Raw genomic sequence first — 25,043 nt, 5'->3', positions numbered from 1 at the left:
TTTCACTAATCGTATGTAGCCGCCTATATCGAGCACTCCGTTTAAGTTATTACACGATAGGTCATTCTGCTGCAAACCAAAAGGTCGACCGACGTCGACTCAAATACGCGACAACGTGGATATTCGAGACAGGTCAAACCAATCGAGAAAGATGCAAACTAGAAAACAAATATCAATTCCATTGTAATATGTAAACGCGTGGTTCTGTGAAATGATAATAAATATCAACTTTCATTTTGTGAAATGGTAACAAATTACAACTTCAATTTTGTTAAATGATAACAATATTCCTCTAAAAACATAATAATAAAAATCATCAAAAAAATATAAGCGTTTGATATAACGATAAAATTAATCGGTCCAGATGCCAGCCAAAATTTGTGCCACATCGGGGTGGTCGACGGTTGCACACTAGATTCCTTCTTAGTTCAGCCTTTGGATGATGTTGTGGTCGTTAGGGTTGTGGTCTCAGTAGCTCTTCTTTCTCACCTTCGATCGATTGTGACCCTTGCATTATCGGTTGCCATCTTGTATCCTCCAGTCTAGGAATAGGTGGTTAGAAAGATGACCCAGCTTGGTAGAACAAAGATCCCAAAGGTGTTCGCGTCACAAACGACGAATGAGTATAACTATGTTGAGTTGCATAAACCGATGGGATAACGAATGGACTTTCCATCGGTGCTTGAAACATAGATGGCCTATACATCATCTTCGACATTATCATTGTCGGAGGTGTTGATGGCATAGCCATGTAATACATCAGGGAAAGATGTATTACACTCCAACCTGACATAGGACTGGAAGCAGAAAAATGTGGTGCAATATGTGGTGCTTGTGTGAAGATAATAAGGTTAGAATACGTACTAGAATAAGACGGTACATATTGACCGGTGGGTGGTGTGGGCATCGGTTGTGCATTCATTGGTGTTGGTTCTTGCGTGGGCGCTAATGATGGATCCGCCTCGCTAGCTTTTGGATTTAAAGGGGGCATCATGACCTACTCATATGGTGATTCCAACGCCTCGCCTTTTCTCTGTACAAATATGACTTACCATGAATCCTAAACCATGGCATATACTCCAGATCGCATGCAAGCTCCAAAATGATAATATGTTCACAAGTAGGTAATAAATCATACTAATTATTTCACATGTTGATATGTTGAGAGAAGAATATCAGTCAATTCTCATCTGGCTGCCGCAAGTCGACAGGATGCAGATCATCAAGGTCTTGAAGTGCCACGGGAATCGATTGTCAAAATCCAAAATGTCGCAACACTCTATCGGTCTCATGTATCTCGACGGTAGCATACACTACCAATGGGACCTTCACGTGCCAAATGTTGGGATTCACAAAGAATTCCTCGGAGATGGCTTCTTGAATTGTCAAGTCCTCGTATAGTGTCCATTCAAACTATATTAACGCGATAAAAACATTAGTTATATATATACTACTAAATATGAAATCGACTAAGGTAATATTATATAATTCAAATTTAAATAAATAGATACTTCTGCTTCCAATTATTGGTTTAATAGAAGTTGTATATCTTAAAGCTCAGTAGGTAATCTCACATGACTTGGTCCATGGTTCCACCTATTTAAATAACTTGTCAGCATAATCATATTTATTTAAATCAATTTTATTATTAAAATATCTACTGAATTTTATCTTGTTACGAGTGGGAATGTATACAGGTAGTTCGCTCGAGGACGTACAAATGGAAATCGGTATCGCGCCCATGATTGCAGTAGTAAAATGCCACCACCAATTTTGATTTTTCCTGGTTGCATCGCCTAACACATCTCCTGGTACAATGTCGCCAACATGACGAACCCTCGACTTAGTTCGCCCACTCCTCTAAAATTGACGAGTTTTTACAACCACCTTAGATGGAAGAGTGTTCATGACTTGTCTGGCATTAATATACCCCTGATAATCTAAAGGATGTACGCCTGAGCATGTCCTCTTTCGACTTCAATCAAATCCTCATCCAACACCGTGAAAGTTTTTCGCAACCAAGTCATTTTGATCCAACCTCCATAAATCATTTTCGGAACCAAATCCAAAAGTTCACCACATACGCATCGCCAATCACCAGACTGAATAGACCCGGTGATTACTGACCTATCCACGGGTAACTACAACTGTAAATGCATGTCTTCTAGAGTGATAGTACACTTGTCGCATGGAAGATGGAATGTGTGCGTCTTGAGTTTCCACCTCTCCACCAATGTGCTTACGAGTTTCGAGTCCAACTTACACCCCCGACCTACAAGGGCCATGTGCCAAAAATCGACTTCCCTCAAGTATGGTTCAATTAACAGTGATGGAGGACCACGTAGATTACAAATATTGCATTGTATAATTCGATCTTTCGCCTATTTACGTAAAAAAAAATACAAAAGATTAAGTTAATAAATAACAATGAAATAAACAAAATTAAACAAAATTGAAATTTATTAAAAATTATTTTTACCATTTGCAATTGAATGACGGAAATGTGCTTGTCATCATGACGAATTAGAGAACTGGCCATTGCTAATTATATAGAACACAAATTAATTTAAAAAAATATTTTCAAAAAATATTAATAAAAAATCTAATAGAAAATATAATTTAGATTTTTGAGAGAATTTGAGACTGGTTTGAGAATTTGAAAGAATTTTATGATAAATGATTAAGGGTGAGGGGTTTTTATATATTTTTTATCCTTGGGGTGGGGGGTGGGGGCAATGGCTATTTAAAACAGCCATTGGAAAAGTATCCATTAGGAGGAGGATGCTACTAGCTAGAAGCTTTTTACTGGTAACACGCAAAAAACGCTTCTACCTTTTTCCCTAAATCGGCCTGTATTCGTAAAAATTCCAAAATTCGACTTATTTCGATAATTTTGAAAAAAAAAATATTTTTTTAGTAATTTAATCTATATCCCTTAACTTTGCGTGGTTAATTTTATTTGAACGAGCTTGACTTTACACATAATTGACATGTGTGATGCTTATGCTGTTAGTGTTAAAAAACACTGAAAATATATTCCTTTTGAAATTTGTGTCATTAAATCAATATATATTTACTGAAACCCTATAATCTTAGATTCCTATTTCGTTTCCTTATTCAATTTAAATTGTTCTAAGTTGGACTAAAATATAAAAATAAACGATGAACTCTAGTAAATTTTAACAAGTCAAAAATTTGAAAAAGGAGAAAAAGAAAAATTGTTTATGATTGAATCTTAATTGGGTTTGAGTGCGCTGAAGCGCATTATATTCTTACTTAAGAGTTAGAGAAAGATTATAGATAGTTCTAAGTATTATATCAAAAATAACAAACATTATACTTTTATTTGCCAGTAAAATGTTTTCTGGAAAATGATTTACTTTTCTAAAAATGATTTACTTTTTCGGTGTTTAGATAAATCTGTGTAAAATATTCTATGTTGTTTGGCAGATTTCCTAAAAATATTTTCCGCAAAAGCTGTTAATATTTTCCGCAAAAACTGTTTTTACATATATTAATAAATTTATAATTAATAAATTTATATTTTAAATTGTTTTTTTACATATATTTTAAATTGTCTTGAAAAAATAGTGATAATAAGATCATGTCAATACAATTAACAACTACAACATCCCCCAATCAGACATAAAAGAAATGGTTTGTATTTATTACATCACATTCTTGAATGCCAACAGACTTTGATGTTCAATAAGTTTAAGAAATTCAACTTCAACTTCAAATTTTCCATTCATTAAGTTTCCTATTTATGAAGTTTGCACTTCGAAGCAGCAGTTATAACACAAGTCGGATATATATCAAGTTGATTTCTAGTTGATTTATAGTGAAGCTGCTAATCGATGGAGGTCAACATAGCCTGACAGCACTGCTCGATTCCTTTCTTTCGCCTTTACCTGATATATGACCCTGCAGATTATAACACCAGCATCAGATCTCCATTCACTTGAATATTATCAGAAAAAGAAAGAAGAAGTGTACCTCAAGCCTTCAAGCCACATCTCGGTGATGAGTGCTTCACCAGGATACACATGCAAAAGGAACCGTGCAAAGATGCTTTTGACCATGTCTGGATCTCCCCTGCAAATACATTTGATGATAGCCCGTACTGCAAACCCAAGGGTACACAATCCATGCAAAATTGGCCTTGAAAATCTATGAACATGGGATAGGCAAAGCATAAATCAGTATAAAAGCTTAGGATGCAAAGGAGCTTTGTCAAGTAATGCAACCAATAGCCATAGCCTCAACATAAGTAATGAACTAACCCTGCGACCTTCGCAATCATAGGATCTGAATGCAGAGGATTATAGTCACCGGATAACCTATACAATAAAGCCTGCCAAAGGCAAAAAATAGTAGTTCAAAACTTCTGGAGAAGCTTGTCATCATAAAAAAGCATCTCATAGCACAAGCTGTCGAAGCAGAAGTTGATACCAGATCAAACTAATCCACAGACTATATAGTATATGGACAAAAAGAGAATTAACTGGGGAACATCTCTTTTTTTTTTTTTTGAAAGCGACATAAAAGCTCTTGGGGATAAAATTCTAGTATTGTTGCTACATGCCTGAGGTGGTTGGGTACAATCCTCAAATACTGCAGAAGGTTGAGTTTTTGGGATTTTCATAGCTGAAGCCGTATTGACTGGATAGTTTATGTAAAGGGCTTAGATGGATCTGAGAAGCCACCAGCACCACGTAGAAAAACACTTGTCCTGAAGACTCATTTATACATTAATAAACTGCAGCATGAGAGTGTTAGATCAGATAGTGGGGAAATACAACTTACCGATTCAAGGTTAATAATTCACCAGACTTTTTCTCATAACTTCTGGTTTCAAGTTCAAGTATTGCTGCTTTACCTGATATTTAGAGGGGAGGGGAAAAACCATCAAGACTATCCTTTCGAAATAGACTTGCGGATATCACTTCTCTTTCTATTCACTTTTTACAGTTTTCCCAAGGTTAACAAAATACCGAAGCAACCAACAACCAATTCGTTTGTGCTTGTTATCCTAACAAGTTCACTTTTAAATACAATAATATCGATAAAAAAGCGAACGACTACGAGAGTAACAGATTTACACTGCCATAAATAACTCGATTTCATGGTGAGAAATACCACCCGAATTACTTGACATCATTTCAGGTAATGAGTACAAACCTTTGCCATGGAAACCTGCAATGGTTGTTTTGTTAAGTATCTGCAAGAAAAAAAGAGAGTTAATAACAACAATTAACTCTGGTAATAAACAGCAATTTCAAAACAATTTCCGCAGGAAGACCAAATATTCTATAAGTGTACAACATGGAATTTATGTGCCAAATGTTATTTTAAAAGAATAGAGACTGAAGTCCTCAACCTAAGATAAAAATTTTGAGTTAGCAATTGGTAGTATTATAGACTTACAGAGGCATTTGAAAGAAGTGGCTTGTGTATTTCTATGTATTGTTGTCCATGCAACAGAAGACGTTTATCAAACCTGTTAAAACAAAAAAAAACTAGAAATGTTAACGAGTTTATATTTAAAAGCTTTAAACAATTTGTTAAAATCTTTTAAATCAATCAAAGGGAAAATGAGAGACAGGATTATTTTTGAGAAAGACAAGACAGGGTAAATGACACGGGCCAAGAACTTACTTTAAGCCAGGCACACCACTAGTTGTGGCAGACCTCTAAGTGAAAATAAAGTAGAAAATGTTGGCAAAACCTGAGAAGGAGGAGGAGAAATTAGGAAAGGTATTATGTTATGTCCATAAGTAAACAAGCACCAATGGTTTGTTACGAGCAGATTAAGACAACTCCACTTCCTCCCCTAATCGACTAACACAAAAGGGTTTCTTTTTTTACTCAATTCTGGGCAGATTAGGCGTCCCATTTGCAGTTCAAATGCAATTTCAATTCACCCTTAATACAACAAGTTAAGCTAGACCGCAACAACAAATATAAACGCATTTTCCAATTAAGAACAGTGGTGTTCTTTAAAAAAAAAAACCCCATCCAAGGAAGATGAATGCCGTCCCCGACTGGTGGTGCAGTGCAGATTTCGACAATGAAAAGCGAAGATGGGAAAATCAAAGATGAACGCCGGTGTCTGGTGTTGAGAACCGTTGCTGGCAAGCAGAAGATCGGGGTGTCAAGGATGGGGGAAGGCAAAGGGGAAGAGGCTTCCTTTTCCCGAAAATGTCTTACCGAAATAAAAATGGTAAGTCATTTTCCCGTGTTTTGTAAAAATTACTACAATCACAGGGTCAATATTTTTTCTTTACAAATTATTCCTTTCCGAAAACCTTTTCAAAATTTATATTATGAAGGGTGAATATTCCATATAAATATAGTTGCATGGAATTCAAAAGGTTTTATATTTATTTTTTAGCCCTAAAAAAAATGACAGCAGCTCTCCATCCAGAGGATTAAGAATTCTGTTCATACTGGATCTGCCCATAAAATAAGGGGAACTTAAATACGAGTATAAATTTTGAGGAATTTCTTTTCAACAAGAAGCTGGATTAAATGGAAAATAAGAAATAAGAACGTCATTATATAGATGACAGCAAAGGGGTTAATTCCAACATAAACCCCTCCATTTTTCATTTTTATAGGCCTTTTACCATTTGTAATTTCTTCATTAGTCCCTATATGAATTTATAATTTTGAAACTTTTATTAGCAATTTTTCAAACTACAAGGAATCCAAACCGAAAATAACCTACAAACTTTAAAAAAAAAAAATCTATCCCTTTGATTGGTTTTGGTTATAGAGGGCAAATTCCTTTCCTTTTTTTCCATTATAATTAATGAAAAAAACTTTCGTATGGAAATTAAAACTTTTGTAAAGAAATAATTTAATCATAGTTATTAAAACTTATTTAAATCGTTGGTTAAGTTTTTTACAAATTATGCTATTTAGTCCCGGATTGTAATTCGATCCATTCATATTTATTTTAGTTAATTATATCATACTTAGTTATGACTTAGGACTTATTATTTATATTTTTAATCTTTCAGAGTTGTATAAAAAAATTAATGGTATATAATAAAATAAATTATATTTTATTAAAATATAATTATCTTGAACAAAAGTGGCAACACCAGATTAGAAAAACTTTTGGAAATTAGTAAACCCATAATTTTAATTTTGTTTGTTTTCATTTAAAATTTCATCCTCACTTATTTAAATTCTTAATTATAAAAATAAAGAATTCATTGATAAACAAAGTTTACCATCAATTTTTACTTTAAATCATATCAATATTTAAATTTATACTTTCAATAGTTTTAAATCTAATTGAGATGTTGTAAACCTAATATTGTTTATTACATTAATGTATTTCCCTCTTAACCCAACAATGATTCTCGAATGTAAAATTATATTTAAATACGTTGAGTGTTTTTGTTGTGTATCTTCTTAGAGAGGGAAAATCGAGTATTTATAATATATGGTTACTGTTCATCAAAATGACGTCCTAAGTAGGCTCTATGCATGTCAATACGTATACTACTCTAGTCTTAACACGTGTTTATCATACCACGCGCTTGACTTTGCGTCCTCTGCTTGCGAACCCCCAGTAATATGCATGTGAACCTCGCTCGCGAGCTCATCACTTGAGCTCTCCCCGCAAACCCTTAATGTTTCTACCTTATGTGGCCTAATTTCCTCTGCATTTATAACAATAATATCAATCAAATTAAGATTTAATCCATAATTGATTTTTAATACGATGATTTTTTATTTTTTTTATTTTATAAGTAGAGTAAGATAATTTTATTACAAGAGTTTATGAGTCAACCAAGTTGGAGTCCAAATTTTCCTTTTAAGATTTTTATCAAAGCCTAATCAAGCCAATCAGATAACTCAATTTTTTTTTATTTATTTTATAATTACATTTAGATAGAAAAGAATATTTCTAACACTAAATCGTAAGCCCAAATTTTAAAAACCATTCCTTCTACGATATAGCTTAAATGCCACAAGCTCTCTCGGATCTAATGATTCATTATTTGTTGGTTATATTGTGCTATAAGTCTTTGTACTTTGCAAAAGTTGTAGGCTTAGTCTTTATTCTTAAATTTGGACATTTTTAGTATCTGTATTTTTCAAAATTTAATATTCCAATCATCGCCAAACAATAATTGTTAAATTTATTAAGTTTTGTTTTTTACAAAATTTGATGTAGCAAATATATGATCATATGTGTAATGACATATCAACTTGTTATTTCCACATATTACTCAACCAAAAGTTCAGTTAATCGATTAACAACTATCATTTGCATTAATACTGAAATTTCAAAAAGTGTAAGGACTTAGAATGATCAATTAGTGAACATGGATTAAGTCTACAATTGCACGAATAATATAGGATTAGAAATTGAATCTAACCAAATGAATTTAATTGCTACTATGACTAAAATTTAAAAATTCAAAAAGTTTAGGGACTAAAATTGATAAATTTAAAAATTACAATGACTAAATCTAAAATTTTTACAAAGTACAAGGACTAATAGCAAAATTTAACCCTATTTATTTTAATTTCTTTTACTATATATATTTTCTAGTTATTTTGTTATGTACATAAATGATCTAACGGAACCCTATTTGTAAAATAAAGACAAAATAATATCATTTTATTATTGTCAGAGCCAAGTTTGTCCAACAATGTTTGTTCAATTACCTGATCAGTCAAAGAACTGGTCAGTCAAGACACGAGATAGCTTGGGCATATTTATATATTGGCCTTTTTTACTTGGGCCTTATTGGATATTGTTTTAATAAGCAAATAGGCTTCTTGTATGTTCTAATGTCAATAGTTAAAGTTGAAATCGAAGTGGTGTATATTTATAAAGAGTTTGAGTTCGACTTGGATTATGACGAGAGCTTTTCTCAATCTCAAGAACATGTTTCATGGGCCACCAAGTAAGAATTGGGCCAGACGAGTTTATGGTTTTCTTATTGTTGATATTTTTTCTGATTTTGGATTGTTAATGTTGTACTTTTACAAGAGCATATTAAATCGAAAAGGGTTATTTTTTGCTATATGTTCACCAGCTAGCTGAATTATTTTTAAGAGTCCTGATGTAAGAAGGTTGGGTGGTTGTCGAGCATAAGAGTTGATGATCAGAAAGAGCACACACAAAGCTAAATACAGCACTTTTTTAGTTGCTTGATTATCGAGCTGGATAATGCTTATTTATGGAGTTTTATTTGGAGTAAAAGTTTATAAGGAGAAATTTTAGGTGTTTGTGGCCGCATTAAGTACGTCACTTGGTGATAAGAAAAGGGAAGATTTTTCACCCTAGTCTTTTTTATTTCCTTAATTGACTAAAATACTCCCTCTCTGTAATTTTCTTTCCCCTTAAAATTCTCCAAGAACTACTTTCTTGGTTCATAATGACTAGAGAGAAACGTACAGCAAATAAAGAGTTTGGGATATCTTCTACCCCCCATGAAAATTTCTAAAGACGAGAGTACACCATGGTAGAAGGAGTTGTTTTGAGCTTTTTGAAAAAAAAAAGGGGGGAGTATGATGAGCTGATTAGGAGGAGTTTGAGTTTGATGGACTTGTGTTTGTTGTTGCATTGATAAACTGAACTGATTCTTGCTGTCGTTTTTTGTTGGTTGTTGCGTATGTTGTTTGTTGCTATTGGATGTTCTCTTGGTAGAAAAGCTTAACAAAGCTTGCTTGTGTATGAGCAATCCCCTTGAAGATTTATTATTGTTGGTGTAAGGGAAGAATGTACTACAATGTTGCTAGTCTATCTCGACTGCTACTATACTTTTGTGATCTGTTCATGTTTTGTTCTTGATGATGGCTTGATAATTATTTGCTGCAATTTTGGCTTATGCGAGCAAGATATTGTTGATGTATTAAAACATCTTTTCGTGCGAGCTTATCTATGGTATCTCATGTGTGATGATGGCATGTTGATAGGGGTATACACCATTTGCTTATGTTTTGTCAAAGAAAACAGAGGAGATTGTTAGAGCTAAAGTTGTCCAACAATGTTTGTTCAGTTATCTGATCAGTCAAAGACTTGACAGTCAAGACATGAGACAGCTTGGACATATTTATATGTTGGCCTTTTTGACTTGAGCTAAGGATGTTATTTTAATAATAAAATGGGCTTCTTGGATGTTCTCATTCCAGTCCTTAAAGCTGAAATTGAAGTGGTATATATTTGTAAAGAGTTTGTGTGTTGAAGAGTTTGAGTTAGATTATGGTGAGAGTTTTGTTTAATCTCAAGGATGTGTTTCATGGATGATTTTAAGGAGATTAATCTTACTTTATTTTGGATAATTGTTGAAGATAATTCAACAAGTTATAATCATATTAAAATCGAGAGTTTTATTTTATCAAAACTATGATCTCGAATTTAGCCTATAAATAGGATGTTGTGTTGCACATTTGGAGGTGGCTTTTGTTTGGCTATTTGTTTATCTTTTATTTGGTATTTTTGCACTCTTGTGTTATGCTTTTATTAGAGACTTTATATTTGATGCAAGTGAGGTTTTTAGGGTGAGTGATTTTGCAACAATTGGGGTCGGTGTTAAGGGATGCAATTACTTTGTGTAATGGTGGATTGAGCTTCAACCAATAGGTGATTTAAAATATTGTTGACTAAGAATCATTTATTGAGTAAAGCTCTGCAAAGTAGGATTATTTTCGAACTGCGTTAACAAATAACTATACGTAAGTCTCTCTTTACTTTTCTATTTTTCGCTTCTGTTTCACTATTTGATCGATACTGTGATTGAACACAACATTAAACTAAACTTACAGCAAACTAACATGTTTTTTTAATTATATTCCATTTTTAAAAATAATGACAAAAAATAATATCAATATGCATGAACATGATTAGTGCAAAATTTAAAGCGAAGAGAGAGGATTGATTTCATTTTCATTGTCAAAGCCCGTACCCAAATATATATATATTATTAGACATCTTGTCCTATTATAATCGTACATAAGATTAAAAAATTGATAAATTAATAATTTTTATTAAATAATATTGACATGTAATTTTCATATTAAATTCTCATATCATGTGGTATAATATTTTATTTCGTATTTTCATTATCTTTTATTATATTAATAGTAATATCGCATGACAGTGTTCACACTTTCTTGTTCTCGTGAACTCAGAATAAAAAAAATGGAGACTTAGACGACTAAAATTAATTGGCATCTCTGGTGAATATTCCTTTATATTTTATTCCTCATGTGGCGCATGTGTTATTTACATGATTAAATTAAAATTTTAAAGATTATTTGTTATAAAGGTAAATCTCTTACGTATAAAAAAAAATCAAATCCTGCCTTAGTATTATTTTATTAAAAAAATAAAAAAAGCTAAAAGTAATCTCGTATTAATATTTTTTATTTTTATAAAGTAAAAGACTTTAGTATTGTTTGAAAAGTGACATGAGTGTAGCTACTTATAATTACATAATGATAGCATATTTAAGTAATTATTGTAATTGATAAGTTCTATCGAATTAGGTGTAATTGGAACACCCTAATTATATTTTTTAATTCTTAAGGGAGGGTGAGAATTGGAGTAATTATATATAAAATTACACTAAATTCCAATTTAAAAAAAATTACTTTTATACAAGTCATAAAAAATATATTATAAACATGAACATGTATAAGCGTTTAGGATTGTTATGACAAAAAATTTCTTATATTATAAATCCTAAAAAATTATATTATAAAAATAATTTATGTATTTTATAAAATTATAATAAAAGTTATATTATTTAAATCCTAAAAAAATTCTAAAGGTATGAATAAAAAGTTTATTATAAAAAAATTTATATGTTACAAAAGGATTATAATATATTTACTTATAAAAACTTATGGTCAAGAAGTATGAATATAGTTTTATGCTTCCATGCTATATATTATATAGATGATATACTTATTCATAAAAAAATTATAGTCCTTTTAATCATAACTTATTTATAAAAAAAAAACTTTCTAACAAAAAATATGTTACTTATCAGAAGTTTTATGAAAGTTATTGGACAAATTATAAATTTTTTATAAAGGTTATATATTATAAAATCTATTTTATTATTTATTAAAAATATTTTCCATATTAACAACATCACCTTAGTATAGCGTAAAAAACAATGTTAGATCGTACTAGTGTCACAGGCCAAAGTGCAAAGCCCGTGACCATGACACAAGATGCACCTAGGGGTGAGCATTCGATCGAATCGAATCGAATCGAATCGAAACTTTTTGAGTTAATCAAGTTTTCGGATCTCATTTTATCATCCTAACTTTATTTAAAGTTTTCTCGAATCGAGTCAAGTAAGATGGAATTCGAATCGAATCGAATCGAATATATTTGTTCGAGTTAAATTTTAAAAAATAATTTTGGGTCCTTGTAACCATTGTCACTCATCGTAATAAAATTTTTCCACCTTAATCAAATTTTTTATTAACTTTCATCACCTCATAATTTATTTATTAATTTTTTATATACTGGTTAGCTTCTTTGCTTGCTTAGTTGTTTCAATTATCTTCAGGTTATTCTCACTATGTATTTTGGAATTAAAAAATATATTAAATGTAAAAATATGATTTTTTAATTAAAGTTATTTTAAAAATAAAATGTGAAATTGATACCAATATAAAATTTTAACACGAATATTTTATGGCATAATTAATAATTCAATTTTAATATAAATATTCAATATGACTAAACAATTCAATAATATAAATAATATAAAATGTTAAATTTAATTTAATAATATAAATAGTAGATATAAATAAAATTATTACTATTTATGTTTAGTGATTTTTTTGGGGATAATTTTGATTTTTTATTTGAGAGTAAAGGGTGAGAAGTAAAAGTTTAGGGGGAAAATAAAAAGTTTTGGGGAATAAAAGTTTGAGGGAAAGTAAATAGGGGGGAGTAAAATTTTGGAGGGAAAATATTAAAAAAAATTGGAGGGGGGAGGGTTTGGGATAGATGGGAGGTGGGATGGGAAAGAAATAAAAGTTTTAGGGGAAAAGTGAGAGGGAGTAAAAATTTTGGGGGAAAATAAAAGGTTTTGAGGGTTTTGGGGAGTAAAATTTTGAGAAAAAGTAAATGGGAGAGTAAAATTTTGGTGGGAAATGGATTTTGGGTAGATTTGGGGGTTGAGAGGGGAGGGGAGTAAAAGTTTTGGGGGGAAAGTGGGAAGGAGTAAAAGTTTTGAAGGAAAAGTAAAAAGGTTTGGAAGTTTGGGGTAAAAATGTAAAATATTATAGTTTGATATTCGAATTATTCGAGTTATTCGAATTCGAAAACTCAACTCGATTCGAACTCGAAATTCGAAAAAAAAATTTGAGTTGATTCGAATAACTTGATTAACTCGAATAACTCGATTCGTTTAATTCGAAATTCAAATTTTTTTTTGATTTTTCGAGTCGAATCGAGTTTTGCTCACCCTTAGATGCACCCCATGGAGGTCTATCGATTAGATTGAGATCATTTAGCCTATGAGAATTGGCCTGATTCAGAGAACTGTTGGAGAAACCTAGACCGTCAGTTTTGGGGGAGCTCAACTATAAATAGAGAACCTCCCACTCACTTGTAAATCATTCCATTGTAACTTAAATTCTTAAGAGTAATAGAATTCTTTGAGAGCATTTACTCAAACACCTCTCGCGCATTCTTTTCTGTGGCTTTCTGTTGTTCTGTTGTGGCTTCTTTGACATTAATTGCTTCCACTATACAAATTGGTGCATTGGAGGAATTCTAAGAAAATCCTCACTTGCAAGTTAGGCTGACTTAGGCGAGTTTGGTAAGAACGGATCGCCTAAGGCTGCACGGATCGCAAGACGAAAGATCTAGCCCTGTGACATTAGCACGTTGCATATTTCATAACTTGAATTATAGGTGGAATTGAGATGATCCATACTTCAAAGAATACATGAAAGAAATAGATCTTGATAATCTTAATGATATAGATTCAAATTCAAATGATGCAAAACTCAGTCAATGACCAATAAATGATGATAATGAGCATATGTTAAATATTAAAGAGGGAATAACTCAACAAATATGCACTAGAACAGTTAGATAAAATTGGATATGACGTGTATTTTTCTTGTTATTTTTATTAGTAATCGTATTATCAGCTACTTTTTTAGACTAACATAATACATATGATATTTGATTTTATTTTTTGTTACTTGTTTAGAAATTTATTTTTATCACGCAAATAATATATTTTAAAAATATAAATATGTAATTGTGTAATTACAGTTTGTACTACCACACATTACATAAAGAATTACGATATAATTACACTTTGATAGCCAAACACATCTAGGGAATTACAATTCTTTGTAACTACAAGAGAGTATAATTACTACCTTAGTAATTACACTTCCATTCAGTTATTTTGTGCTATCCAAATAAACCCTTTATCATTTCTAAATTAAGTCGGTGTCTGATTGACTCGTGGCACCAACTTCGTTAAAATGTTAATATATAGTATAGATATATATTATATAATATTTTCATATTTTATATCTTAGTAAATGGATGAGGAAGTATGAAACTCACTAACAATGTTGCCTTTGGGGGTGGAAAATTCTATCTTGCATTAAAAAAATGTATATCAAAATTTCTAATTAAAGTGTTGGAAATGTTGGTAAACGTTAAAAATTTTGTTATGCCGTTTTTTCCTAGGCGTATAGTAGAGCCTCTCTTAGGACGAGAGCCAATATCGATCCTATCCCCTCAAATCTATCATCCAAAACCACTCGATGTTCTACAAATCCACTGAAATTTCTTGGACAAAATTGAACTGGTGATTCACCCAATTAGGGTGCTACCACTCCACAATGTAATTTGTAAAAATAGATGAGGAGTACTCATGACCTGAATAACACATACTACTTGTAAACAATCTCCAGTATTGTGACAAACACCAAGTTGTCAGGTATGATATCCACTAGAACTATAGAAATATCCAAATACAATTATATTCATTAATAGAAACATTTAACTTTATTGAATACAAATACAACACCAACAAACCTCTTCATTGACTTGTCAATTGATTTATTGATGCATCTATTTGAAGTTCCTCATATAACACGTATAGTCCAAACATCACTTAAATATGTTCCATTAATCAATGCAATAGGTGATAGTAAGTACTGATGCTAAAACACATTTTAAGATATTGTATAAAGTGATATTTTACCTTCTAATAAGAGAGAACTCCTACAACTAGAAGGGATGAGTGCTAACCATAACAAGTGTATCCATGCCTATATTTGTAGGAGTAAGCAACAACTATTCACTTCATCAGTTAGTTCATGGACTGCTTCGTAAAGTTCCTTATACCAATATGCCAGAGTGGCAAAACCCTAGTTAAATCTACCATCTGCCTCGAAATCCTTGAATAGAGAAAGATACATGACATGGAACTTGTTGCCAGATTTGTTTGGAAACAACATTCCTTCGAACTTCTAGAGCATCCAAGCTCTAGCTAAGCAATCAATCTCATCTATAATTGCATGTAGTGGAGGGGCTAGGTTGACAAAATTGTCCAACCATATGCATTTCACCCGACAACCATGAAAATCTTTATATGGTTTCTCCTTCAGCAACATGACACCCAACAACCAACCACACTCATACTCTGGATTAATGCCACTAGTTATGATTATCGCCTTCCAATTGATTGGAAGGTCGATTATTAAAGCGACATATTTGAGCACAATGGTCATTTCCCTACAAGAAAAATGGAACGCAAATGTTTCTAGCTTTCATCTTTTTACCAATGCGGCAACTAAATTTGAAATGATTTTCAACTTTGTCATCTTAGATATCACACATAAACCGACATCCTTCAAGTGTTCTTTGATATGACAATTAGGATTCATGAAATATAAATTGTGTTGGATCCAAAGAACTCGATCAATCGCTTGTTAAAAATTCACAAAATAATAATATTAAATTTCAAAAATCATAATAATATTTTCGCAAAAATTAAAAACTAAAAAGAATTGAGTTAGAGATTTCACCATATTGATGGTGTATTTTGCAACGTGTTCCATCATTCTTCTCTGAAAAATAAGTAAAAAAGAACAAGATTTTCTGAAGAGTAGGAGTGCTTGAGAGCTTGAGAGAATTAGAGAGTTTTGGGAAGATTTTGGGCGCGAAGAAAGGAGAAATGTATGAGTTTTTATAGGGTGGAAATTGACAACCGTAAGAGTCAACCTCCACTGAATTTAATTCGTTTGATTAGGTCAACATCCAAATAAATATCCCCATCAAACCTCTTAACCCTTAACTCGACACCCATATGTGTCGAGGTACTATGCATGTACTTCACAATAATACCTCATAACATGCATAACACTAATTAGTGTAGAGTGTCGAATTACTACTCAAGAAAAAATATTCTAAAAAATTTCCCATTAACATATAAAAAATAATAAGGTAAAGTATACAAATGGTTGAGTGCCCATGTTTCTATTTTGGTCACCCAACTTTAAAAAATTTCAATTTAGACATTAATGTTTGAATTTGTTCTTATTTTGATCATCCACCGTTAAATTGATAATAGAAAGACTTATTCTAATTGGTATAATAACACATTTATTCCTCGACACTTACATATTATATCAATTTGATCCTAATTCTAAATAACTTAATAAATTTAACCACTCACATTTAGAAATTCTATCAATTTTATCCTCAAACTTTCTAACAAAGCTTTAAGCTTTTATAAAAGAGGCATTCCACATCTATTAATTGTTTTGTTTATGGTTAAAATAATCCAATTCAGTACATAACCCTTTTTGAAATAAAATGTCATCTTTATCAATAGTTGTTCTATGTCAAGGTGTGTTCTTTTTTTTTCTCTTCGCTAAAAATATTATATATTTTCATTTACATATCCTTGAATTTCCCCTTTTTAGGGGGATTTTGGCATATAGATACCTAACTGGGAAACCAAGCACAATCACTTACATGTTTATTTCTTCATCATCTTTTTTTTTTCAGTGTAGAAATTTCATGATATTTATTTTGTATGCTTGAGTTTGACTTTTAAGCATGTGATTTTGTTATATTGTTTTTTAGTAAAAAAGCAATTTATTATTTTATATGGCTAATAAATATAATTGGTAATCTGCTTTAATAATGTGTTTGTTTGTAGAACCCATAAATCAAAATTTAAAAGCTTGATAATATTGACCTTTTTGTTTAATTTATTTATGATGTGAATATAGTATAAAGTTTGAAGCTTATGGTAAAACCGCCCATAAAGTGGACTAATGCCTTTTTTTTAATTTTGTATTTTTTTTATCTTGGTTTGCATATTTTACCATATGTTAGGAAGTAAAATGTTTAAAAAAAATTAAGTGAAAATTGCTTGATTTTGGACTATTTAGCTTCATTTACTATTCGGTTGCTGTTTTCTTGATAAGTATGATATTTCCTTTAAGATACATAAAAATCGTCCTAGAAGTTGATCATTGAAATTGAAAATTAAATCTAAAGTTAAAAAAATATGGTTTTGAAAAATCCAATTGTTCAATCAATAATTATATATGAAAAATTATGAACATTTAATTTTTCATAAGATAAAAAATGTGAAAGAATTAATTGAATTTTCTTTTGTTACATTGGTAATGATTTTTTTAATTTTGTAAATTGATTAAGAGATTATTATGTGTTCTATTTTTTTTAATTATTTGCGAAAAAGTAAAACAATTAATAGATGTGGAAGGTCTTTGTTTTAAAAGTTGAAAGTTTTGGTTAGGAAGTTTGATCATCAAATTGATAGAATTTGTAAATGTGAATGGTTAAATTTATTAAATTATTTAGAATTAGGATCAAATTGATAAAAATGAAAGTATTGAGGAGTAAATGTGTTATTATACTAGTTAGAAAAGGCTTTCCGTTATCAATTTAACGGTGAGTGACTAAAATAAGAATGAATTCAAACGTTAGTGCCTAAATTGTAAATTTTTAAAGTTAGATAACCAAAACAGGAACGCAGGCACAATTGGGTGACCATTTATATAATTTACCCCAAATAATATTAAAACATATGATATCAAAGTATACCTTCGAATCTTATTGTATGATGGTTGTGGATATGATTAAAGAATGTTCTGGAAGTATATGTTCAATGACTTTTGTTAGGAAAATTAAGGAAGTGACTTGTCAGGTTCCAACAATTAAGTTCCAGCTCGTGAATAGGGAGCGAAATATGGTTGCTCATTGGCTAGCTAAATCATGTCTTTCTAATGATGTTAACTTAATTTATATTGATGTTCCTACACCTTACGTTAGGAGACTACTTTTAGAAGAGATATTAAGTGATTCCCATGTATGAATAAATTAATTTAAGGCAGTGTATTGCCCTCTTTTATCTATGAAAAAATTAAAAAAAACCCCAAAATATATCAAAATAATAATTAGGAAATTTGAAAAAAAAATTATAGTAACTATATTCAGTCAAACTGAGTTTGATCTAAAAGATTATGCCTTTAGATGAGTAATGCGTTTACCTTCAATAAAATTAAAAATAATTACGAAGAAAAAAATAATTATTGTAACTGTTACCTCGCCACAAATACTACTCGAATTGAATTTCCAAATAAAACATCCCATTAATAACTTAACAAAGAAGTTAATGCCCATGATTTTTGTTTCAAATTATTTTACTGACCCTAATAATTGATTAAATGTGTCACCAAAACAGATTTTGTTTCTTTCCTTAAAGTTGATATGGAGTGGGGACGGAGGTTTTGTCTATTTCACCCTATAACCAATCATTATGTCCCGGCATTGCCGTCGAGGTGCTCACTTCGGTGGCCTTGCCATGTTTTAGCTTACCATATGCATTAGGCTGATGAGCAGGTTTTTTTTTTTTTTAGTAAGACAGTATTCAATAATTACATCCAGCCCTAACAAATTATAAATGAAAAAGAAAATGGTTTTCATTTCTTCTTTTTCATAAAATTAGAAATTAAAAATTTATTTAAGGGTATTAAACCTTTTTATCACTCCATCTTTCCATTCATATCAGAGGGGCCAAAATTTACAGACCGGAGCTTGATAAAGTGGGGTCAACACTCAAAGGACGCATATGTTTTTTTCTTTTTTTCATGTGACTCTTTCACTCCTCCAAAGGTCACCAATCACTTAAATATGCTCTTAGTACAGTACACCATCAATGGCATGACAAATAAAAAAGACCTTGTTAGGGTGCAGCTTAGGTTTGTTTTTTGTATGTTAACTGGAAAACAAACCCAACAAAAATAGATAAATAAAGAATGACATTGAGTGCTTGCTAAATATCAACAAGAAAGCTAAGTTCAACCATCTTTCCAATCCAATGGCTTCACTTGGTTTCTGTTGTCCAACAAACTCTTTCCTTTTCTCTCGGTCTTCTCTGGTTAACCATCGAAGCAACTTGCAGACTCGTTTCATTGTCAGCTCCAGCACTAGCAGCAGTGAGCTGGTGACTCAATCAGCAGTCAGTGGGAGCACTGAAAGGCCAAGAACAAGCTTGGGATTGAAGAACTTGACTGAGATTTTCTGGGTTGATGTTCATTGTGCTGAAGGGAGACCATTGAATGTTGGGCTTCAAGAACCGGTGACCGTTGGCTGTTCCAGGCTTGAAAAGGTTGAGAATGTGGCTGTACGAGTTGAACTCAGCAATGGGTGTGTCGGGTGGGGTGAGGTATCAGTGGTTCCATGGGTTAACTGGAACCAAGCCACTGCTCTTGAGGAAGTGAGAAAAGCCTGTGAATTTCTTAGCCAGGGATCTCCAGTGACTTTGAATTTGGTTTTACATCAGATCTCAGAGATGTTTCCTGGTAGCGAATTTGCTTCTGTAAGTACAATCATGTTCTCATTATGTACTAACATTAACATTATATTGTGTTTGTTGAGGGCGAGGGGCTGCTTTGGAGTGTCTTAGACCTTCAATTGAAGGAATTGTTTTCGTTGGGATTTTGTCTTCCATTTATAGAGAAAAGTCTAAAGAGGTTTGCGGTTCAGAGAGTGTTTCGATTGGTGAAAATATGATTTGCACGCTCACAAAAGAGGTGCCGGTATCATGAGTAAGATCTATACCTTGGTTGGTGGTATAGACCCCATAAGTACAATATGCATAATAATTGCCCAATACTGATAGTTTTCTCGTGAGCTTGCAGGTCATGTTACCAATCGAGACATTCCCAAGACTTCGACTCACCATCAATAGTATTCTTATATTGCTTGGACTAATTTTTTAGAAGGATATTATGATATTCATGTCCGAAGAGGATGACTTGCATAAATTCTCCAAATACATTAAAAAAAATTTAAAAATTTTAACTATACACACTCAAGTTCTAATAATATAACTATTTACTTATCAAATAAGCTTGTGGTGTCCTCTTCCCCTAGACCCCTGATAAAAAAAACTACGTAGGAAAAAGAAAAGAAGAAAACTAAGTAATTTGTTTGGTCCCCTTTGCATCGGATCCTTATGATTTTTTATCTGTGTATGAAGGTTAGGGCTGGGTTAGAAATGGCATTGGTTGACGCAGTTGCTAATAGCATTGATGTGCCCCTATGGAGATTATTTGGGGGAGTGTCCAATTCCTTGTCCACTGCTGCTACAGTTAAGTAATGTATATATAATCGGTCTTTTTACTTTTATATGTAGTTGTGTTCGATACTAGTTTGATACTGAGTATAGGTATGGTTTTCTAAATATACAAAAATCTCGAAAAGATCGAGTATACAGACAGATTTTGGATTTGACAATTACCTAGAGCCTAGTTTAACATAATACATGTTACATAAATTTGGATACTGAGTGTTGAATAATGTTTATTTAATACGGTTATGTTGGGTTCTTTCTAATCCTTTTATGATTGGAAGCTTTAATATGAAAATATGCGTCGGAATAGGAGTATGGAATACAAATAAAAGCAACATAGCATATCACATTACAAAGACCGACTTAGATAGCAGTGTCATGGTTGAGATGGAGACTAATAATTTCCATGTCTACAGATCCCAACTACTTCCTCGGCTAAAGCATTCGATCTGGCTGCTAAATATTACAAACTAGGATTCAAGACATTGGAGATTAAACTGGGAAGGAATGTAAATGCAGATATTGAAGTTCTTCAAGCAGTAAGAGCTGCCCACCCTCATTGCTTATTTATCTTAGATGCAAATGAGGGTTACACTTCAAAGGAAGCCATCGAAGTTCTTCACAAACTAAATGGTAAGCAATTTTCAATATCACAAGTCATCGTCCAAAACTGAAGTCCCACCAATATTTGAGGTGATTTGAACAAAATTATTATGCTTGAAAATGAGTTTGAGAAAAAACTAAGACATTTAAACTATGAGCGATGCTTGAGTTTGATCCGAGTTGTTTTTCAGTTTTAGTTAAATATAGATAAGTCTGAATAAAATTTGAAGCTCTTATTTTAAGTCAGGGCATGCCTGATATAATGGTAATACGGTATATAAACCTGCTCCACGTACACCTCTAATTAAAAGATCACAATTATGTTGGTCTCATTGCAGAAAAAGGGGTGATTCCTACAGTTTTTGAACAACCAGTTCATAGAGATGACTGGAGAGGCCTTGGTGATGTGAGTAACGTTGCAAGGCATAAGTATGGGGTATCAGTTGCAGCAGATGAAAGTTGCAGGGATTTGACGGACATCAAAAAACTTATGGAGGAAAATCTTGTGGATGTTATCAACATTAAACTATCCAAATTTGGGGTTCTTGGTATCCTTGAAATTGTAGAAATGGTTAAAAAATCTGGATTGGAACTTATGATTGATAGTGTTGCTGAAACTAGACTTGCCACTGGTGTTGCTGGTCATTTAGTCGCTGGCCTTGGTTGCTTCAGGTAAGTTTGCCTCTTCCTTCCTTCCTTTCTTCTGGGAACTGTAACTAGCATTTGATGTTATCCTGTGTGGCTCGAGCTTTTAAGTGTGATTTTCGAATACAAATATCTATATCCATATCCATATACTTGAAAATTGAAAAATAAAGAATAGAGAAATGAAAAAAAATTAAAACTTAAAAGAGAAATAATAATAAAAACGAGGTTCAATGTCCCAAATGCCAAAGTAGAAAAGGGTATTGCCATTTAGGTTTTTTTTTTTGGGTATTGCCATTTAGTTTATTTTTCCTTATTTTAATATTTTATTTTTTTGATATTCATGAAGAGAGGAACCCTTTCTTTCTTTTCTTATCAGTTCAGATTGGTGGCTTCTTCACTCTCTCAACTTTTCATTTTCATGATGATTTTCAGTTCTTCATTTTTTTTTTTTCATTTTTTTAAACCTTTCTTCTTCATAACTCTCTCTACTCTTTAAAGTTTAAACCTTTCTACTCTCTCTGCTGTGCTGGGGCTGAGGAAGCTGATGGGTCTGGGACGGGGGAGGGGTTGGTGGTCACGGGTAGGTTGACCAATTCAGGTTTTAGTTTTTATTTTTTCTGCTTTGGACTGATAGTTGAAAAGAATCAGGCTTTGGGCGTAAAGAGCCCAAAATTTCCAAAAAACGGTCCGACCAGTTTTTACCGGTTTTTTCTATAGCAGTTCTCGGTCCAATTCCCATTTTTTACGGCTCAAAAGAGTCTTTGCTTTTGAAAGATTCGAGGCTCGCAACTATGTTAAAAAATACGTCCAAAATGTTGATGAACACAAAAAAGTGAAAAATTGAAGCAACGTAGATATTATTCATTGCTTAGATCTAGCATTTTGAACTAAATCTGTAAAATTTTCAAACAAATTATCAAAGGGTTTAAGTTCTGATTCGACTTTTTCTTTATGCAGATATGTTAATATTAGTGCACCCAGTTTATTATCAGAAGATCCCGTTGTGGGAGGTTATGAAGGTACAATTACTTCAATTCCAATCCATATTTGGATTTATACGTGATTTGGAGCTTAATATATGTTACTTGAGCATCCAATATGGACTTGTATCTGATATCGCTATGATTAAAATTTTTTAAGATTTTTGAATTTTTAAGAATCATCTGATACAAGTGTTGAATATAAATACTTTACAAAATAAAAAACCGAAACAATATAACTCTCAAATCCGTATTAAGATATTCAATTTTTCTTATGTTAGTTGCTGGTTCAAAGTACAAGTTTGTTAATAGCAGAGGGCAAGGAGGTTTTCTCAAATGGGATATTTTCTCATGGTGAGCTTTCCTTTTATCTTAATCTCAGTTTTCATGGTTACATTATGATTTTATGATCTTTGTACTATTGTTATGTTGACAAAAGATAGAGTTTAAAAGGGTGGAGGCAGTTAATATGAGGTGCCGGGACTCACTGGTTAATGCTCTAATAGTGTTTTAGAGAGTTATTTAGGAAAGGTGTTAGAAAGCTTGGAGTTTTTTAGACATGGAGTGAATACTTAGGTGTATTACTTCGTAGGGCTGGTAATAAGGTTATAGAATACTCTACTAATATGCTATGTTTTGTAAAGTTAATAATTAGTTATGAATGGGTTGAGTCATTTGGTTCAACTTGAAAGTTCGTTCGAAAAATGAAAGGATTTAAGTAAAAATATAGGCCTAAAAAATGGGTTTAGGTAAAAAAATTAAGATCTATTTAAAAAATAGACTAAGCTTCAGGTAAGTTTTTTTTGTCCGACCTAGCCCAGTTTGAATTTGCAAAAAAAAAAAAAAAAAAACTTCTGCTGTTTTTTATTGTTCTGTTTTTTTTTATTATTTTACTGTCATTTTACTATTATATTATTACTATTTTGTTTTTGTTATTTGAATATTGTATAATTCTTATTTTATTGTTAATTTTTCTACTATTTTAGAGCCGTTTGCTTGTTAAGTTATACTTATATTAGTGTTATTTAAATACGAAGACTTTTTTAAATTTATTTATTTAGTGAGAAACATTTATTGTAATGTTTTTAGAGAATTTGATGTATTATTTTGTTTAAAATTTATTTTTATATAAAAAATAATATAAAAATTTTTAATGTGGGTGGGTCGGGTTGAATTTGGCTACCTTGTAGAGTAAAAAATCACATGTTGTCTACCTTTGTACTACTTTTATATCCTATTGCACACTTCACCTTAAATACTAGAAGGTTTTAAGGTTTGATTTGATATTCTACATTTACAATTATTTGTTCATAATAATCCCAACTACAGTATTCTTCATTTTCACTAATAATCTAAATATTTTTACAGAAATCGACTTGACTGGATTTGGCTATCTCACATAAAGGATTCAGATTTTTGGATGATTGTTGTCTTCTCGGAACAAACTCGTATATCCTTATGTACTCCATAATTCTGTATTTCTATATCCAAGTCTATTCATGTATAAATTTCAAATAAATAAAGTGTTGAAATCTAAATTGTTGTAATTACATATTTAATTAACTTTTTTCAGTTTCATTCTCTTCTTATCTCAATTGTAAATGCAGTGGATGCTATTATGATCAATTACCATAAACATCAATGAATAGAGCCAAAATTAAAAAATAGCAATGGCAACATTGTGACTGCAATTTAAGTGGTGACATTTGCCTGAGGTATTTTGAAAATTTTACAGATTACTCCTTATTTGATCTCGGGATGATACAAAACTTTCGTAAGCTAGTATTTGACCTGAAAATAATTATTTATCATGTATAATACATGTTTTATGTATATTTAGTTGTGATTGATTGTAGTTGATCCGACAATGAATGTAACATCCTAGAACTCAAACTCGACAATTGAATCGGATTTGAAGTGTTACAATTTAAATATCAAATTTAGATAAATATTATAGATTTTCCCCTAATGTAAATCTATCAACATCTCAGGCTTCTCCCCATTGTGGATAATATTTTTGTCAAATTTGGGTGTTATTGATTTGAATTACCCTTTAATAATAATTTGTATTTAAATTTAAATAAAATACATAAATATTGAAATAAAAAATACTTTTTTTTATTTCTTTTACTAATAAAATTAGATTATGGTATATCTACACAATGTG

At 31.6% G+C, this 25,043-nt stretch overlaps 1 protein-coding gene and 1 pseudogene across 1 annotated transcript; one reads left to right on the top strand and one right to left on the bottom strand.

Annotated features, from left to right (window-relative positions):
* Positions 1-3,646: 3,646 nt before the first annotated feature.
* On the bottom strand, positions 3,647-15,762 carry LOC107911050 (enoyl-CoA hydratase 2, peroxisomal-like; annotated as a pseudogene).
* A 3,072-nt stretch (positions 15,763-18,834) lies between these two features.
* LOC107912917 (L-Ala-D/L-amino acid epimerase) lies at positions 18,835-24,454 on the top strand. The gene is made up of 7 exons (XM_016841300.2): positions 18,835-19,889; positions 20,553-20,663; positions 21,062-21,278; positions 21,587-21,920; positions 22,854-22,915; positions 23,158-23,230; positions 24,245-24,454. Coding segments are annotated over exons 1-7 (1,299 nt in total). The 5' UTR covers positions 18,835-19,388; the 3' UTR covers positions 24,246-24,454.
* Positions 24,455-25,043: the final 589 nt, after the last annotated feature.

The sequence above is a fragment of the Gossypium hirsutum genome, chromosome D11, assembly GCF_007990345.1.
Source record: "Gossypium hirsutum isolate 1008001.06 chromosome D11, Gossypium_hirsutum_v2.1, whole genome shotgun sequence".
NCBI classification, from domain to species: domain Eukaryota; kingdom Viridiplantae; phylum Streptophyta; class Magnoliopsida; order Malvales; family Malvaceae; genus Gossypium; species Gossypium hirsutum.
The sequence above is the reverse complement of the archived record's forward strand: the minus strand, read 5'-3'. Positions and strand labels throughout refer to the sequence as shown.

Excerpts from the sequence above, each read along its gene's own strand:
- LOC107912917 (XM_016841300.2), top strand. The coding sequence starts at position 19,389 with ATGGCTTCACTTGGTTTCTGTTGTCCAACAAACTCTTTCCTTTTCTCT. Across the intron at positions 19,890-20,552 it reads CTGGTAGCGAATTTGCTTCT|GTTAGGGCTGGGTTAGAAAT; the intron begins GTAAGTACAATC and ends CTGTGTATGAAG. Across the intron at positions 21,921-22,853 it reads GCTGGCCTTGGTTGCTTCAG|ATATGTTAATATTAGTGCAC; the intron begins GTAAGTTTGCCT and ends TTCTTTATGCAG.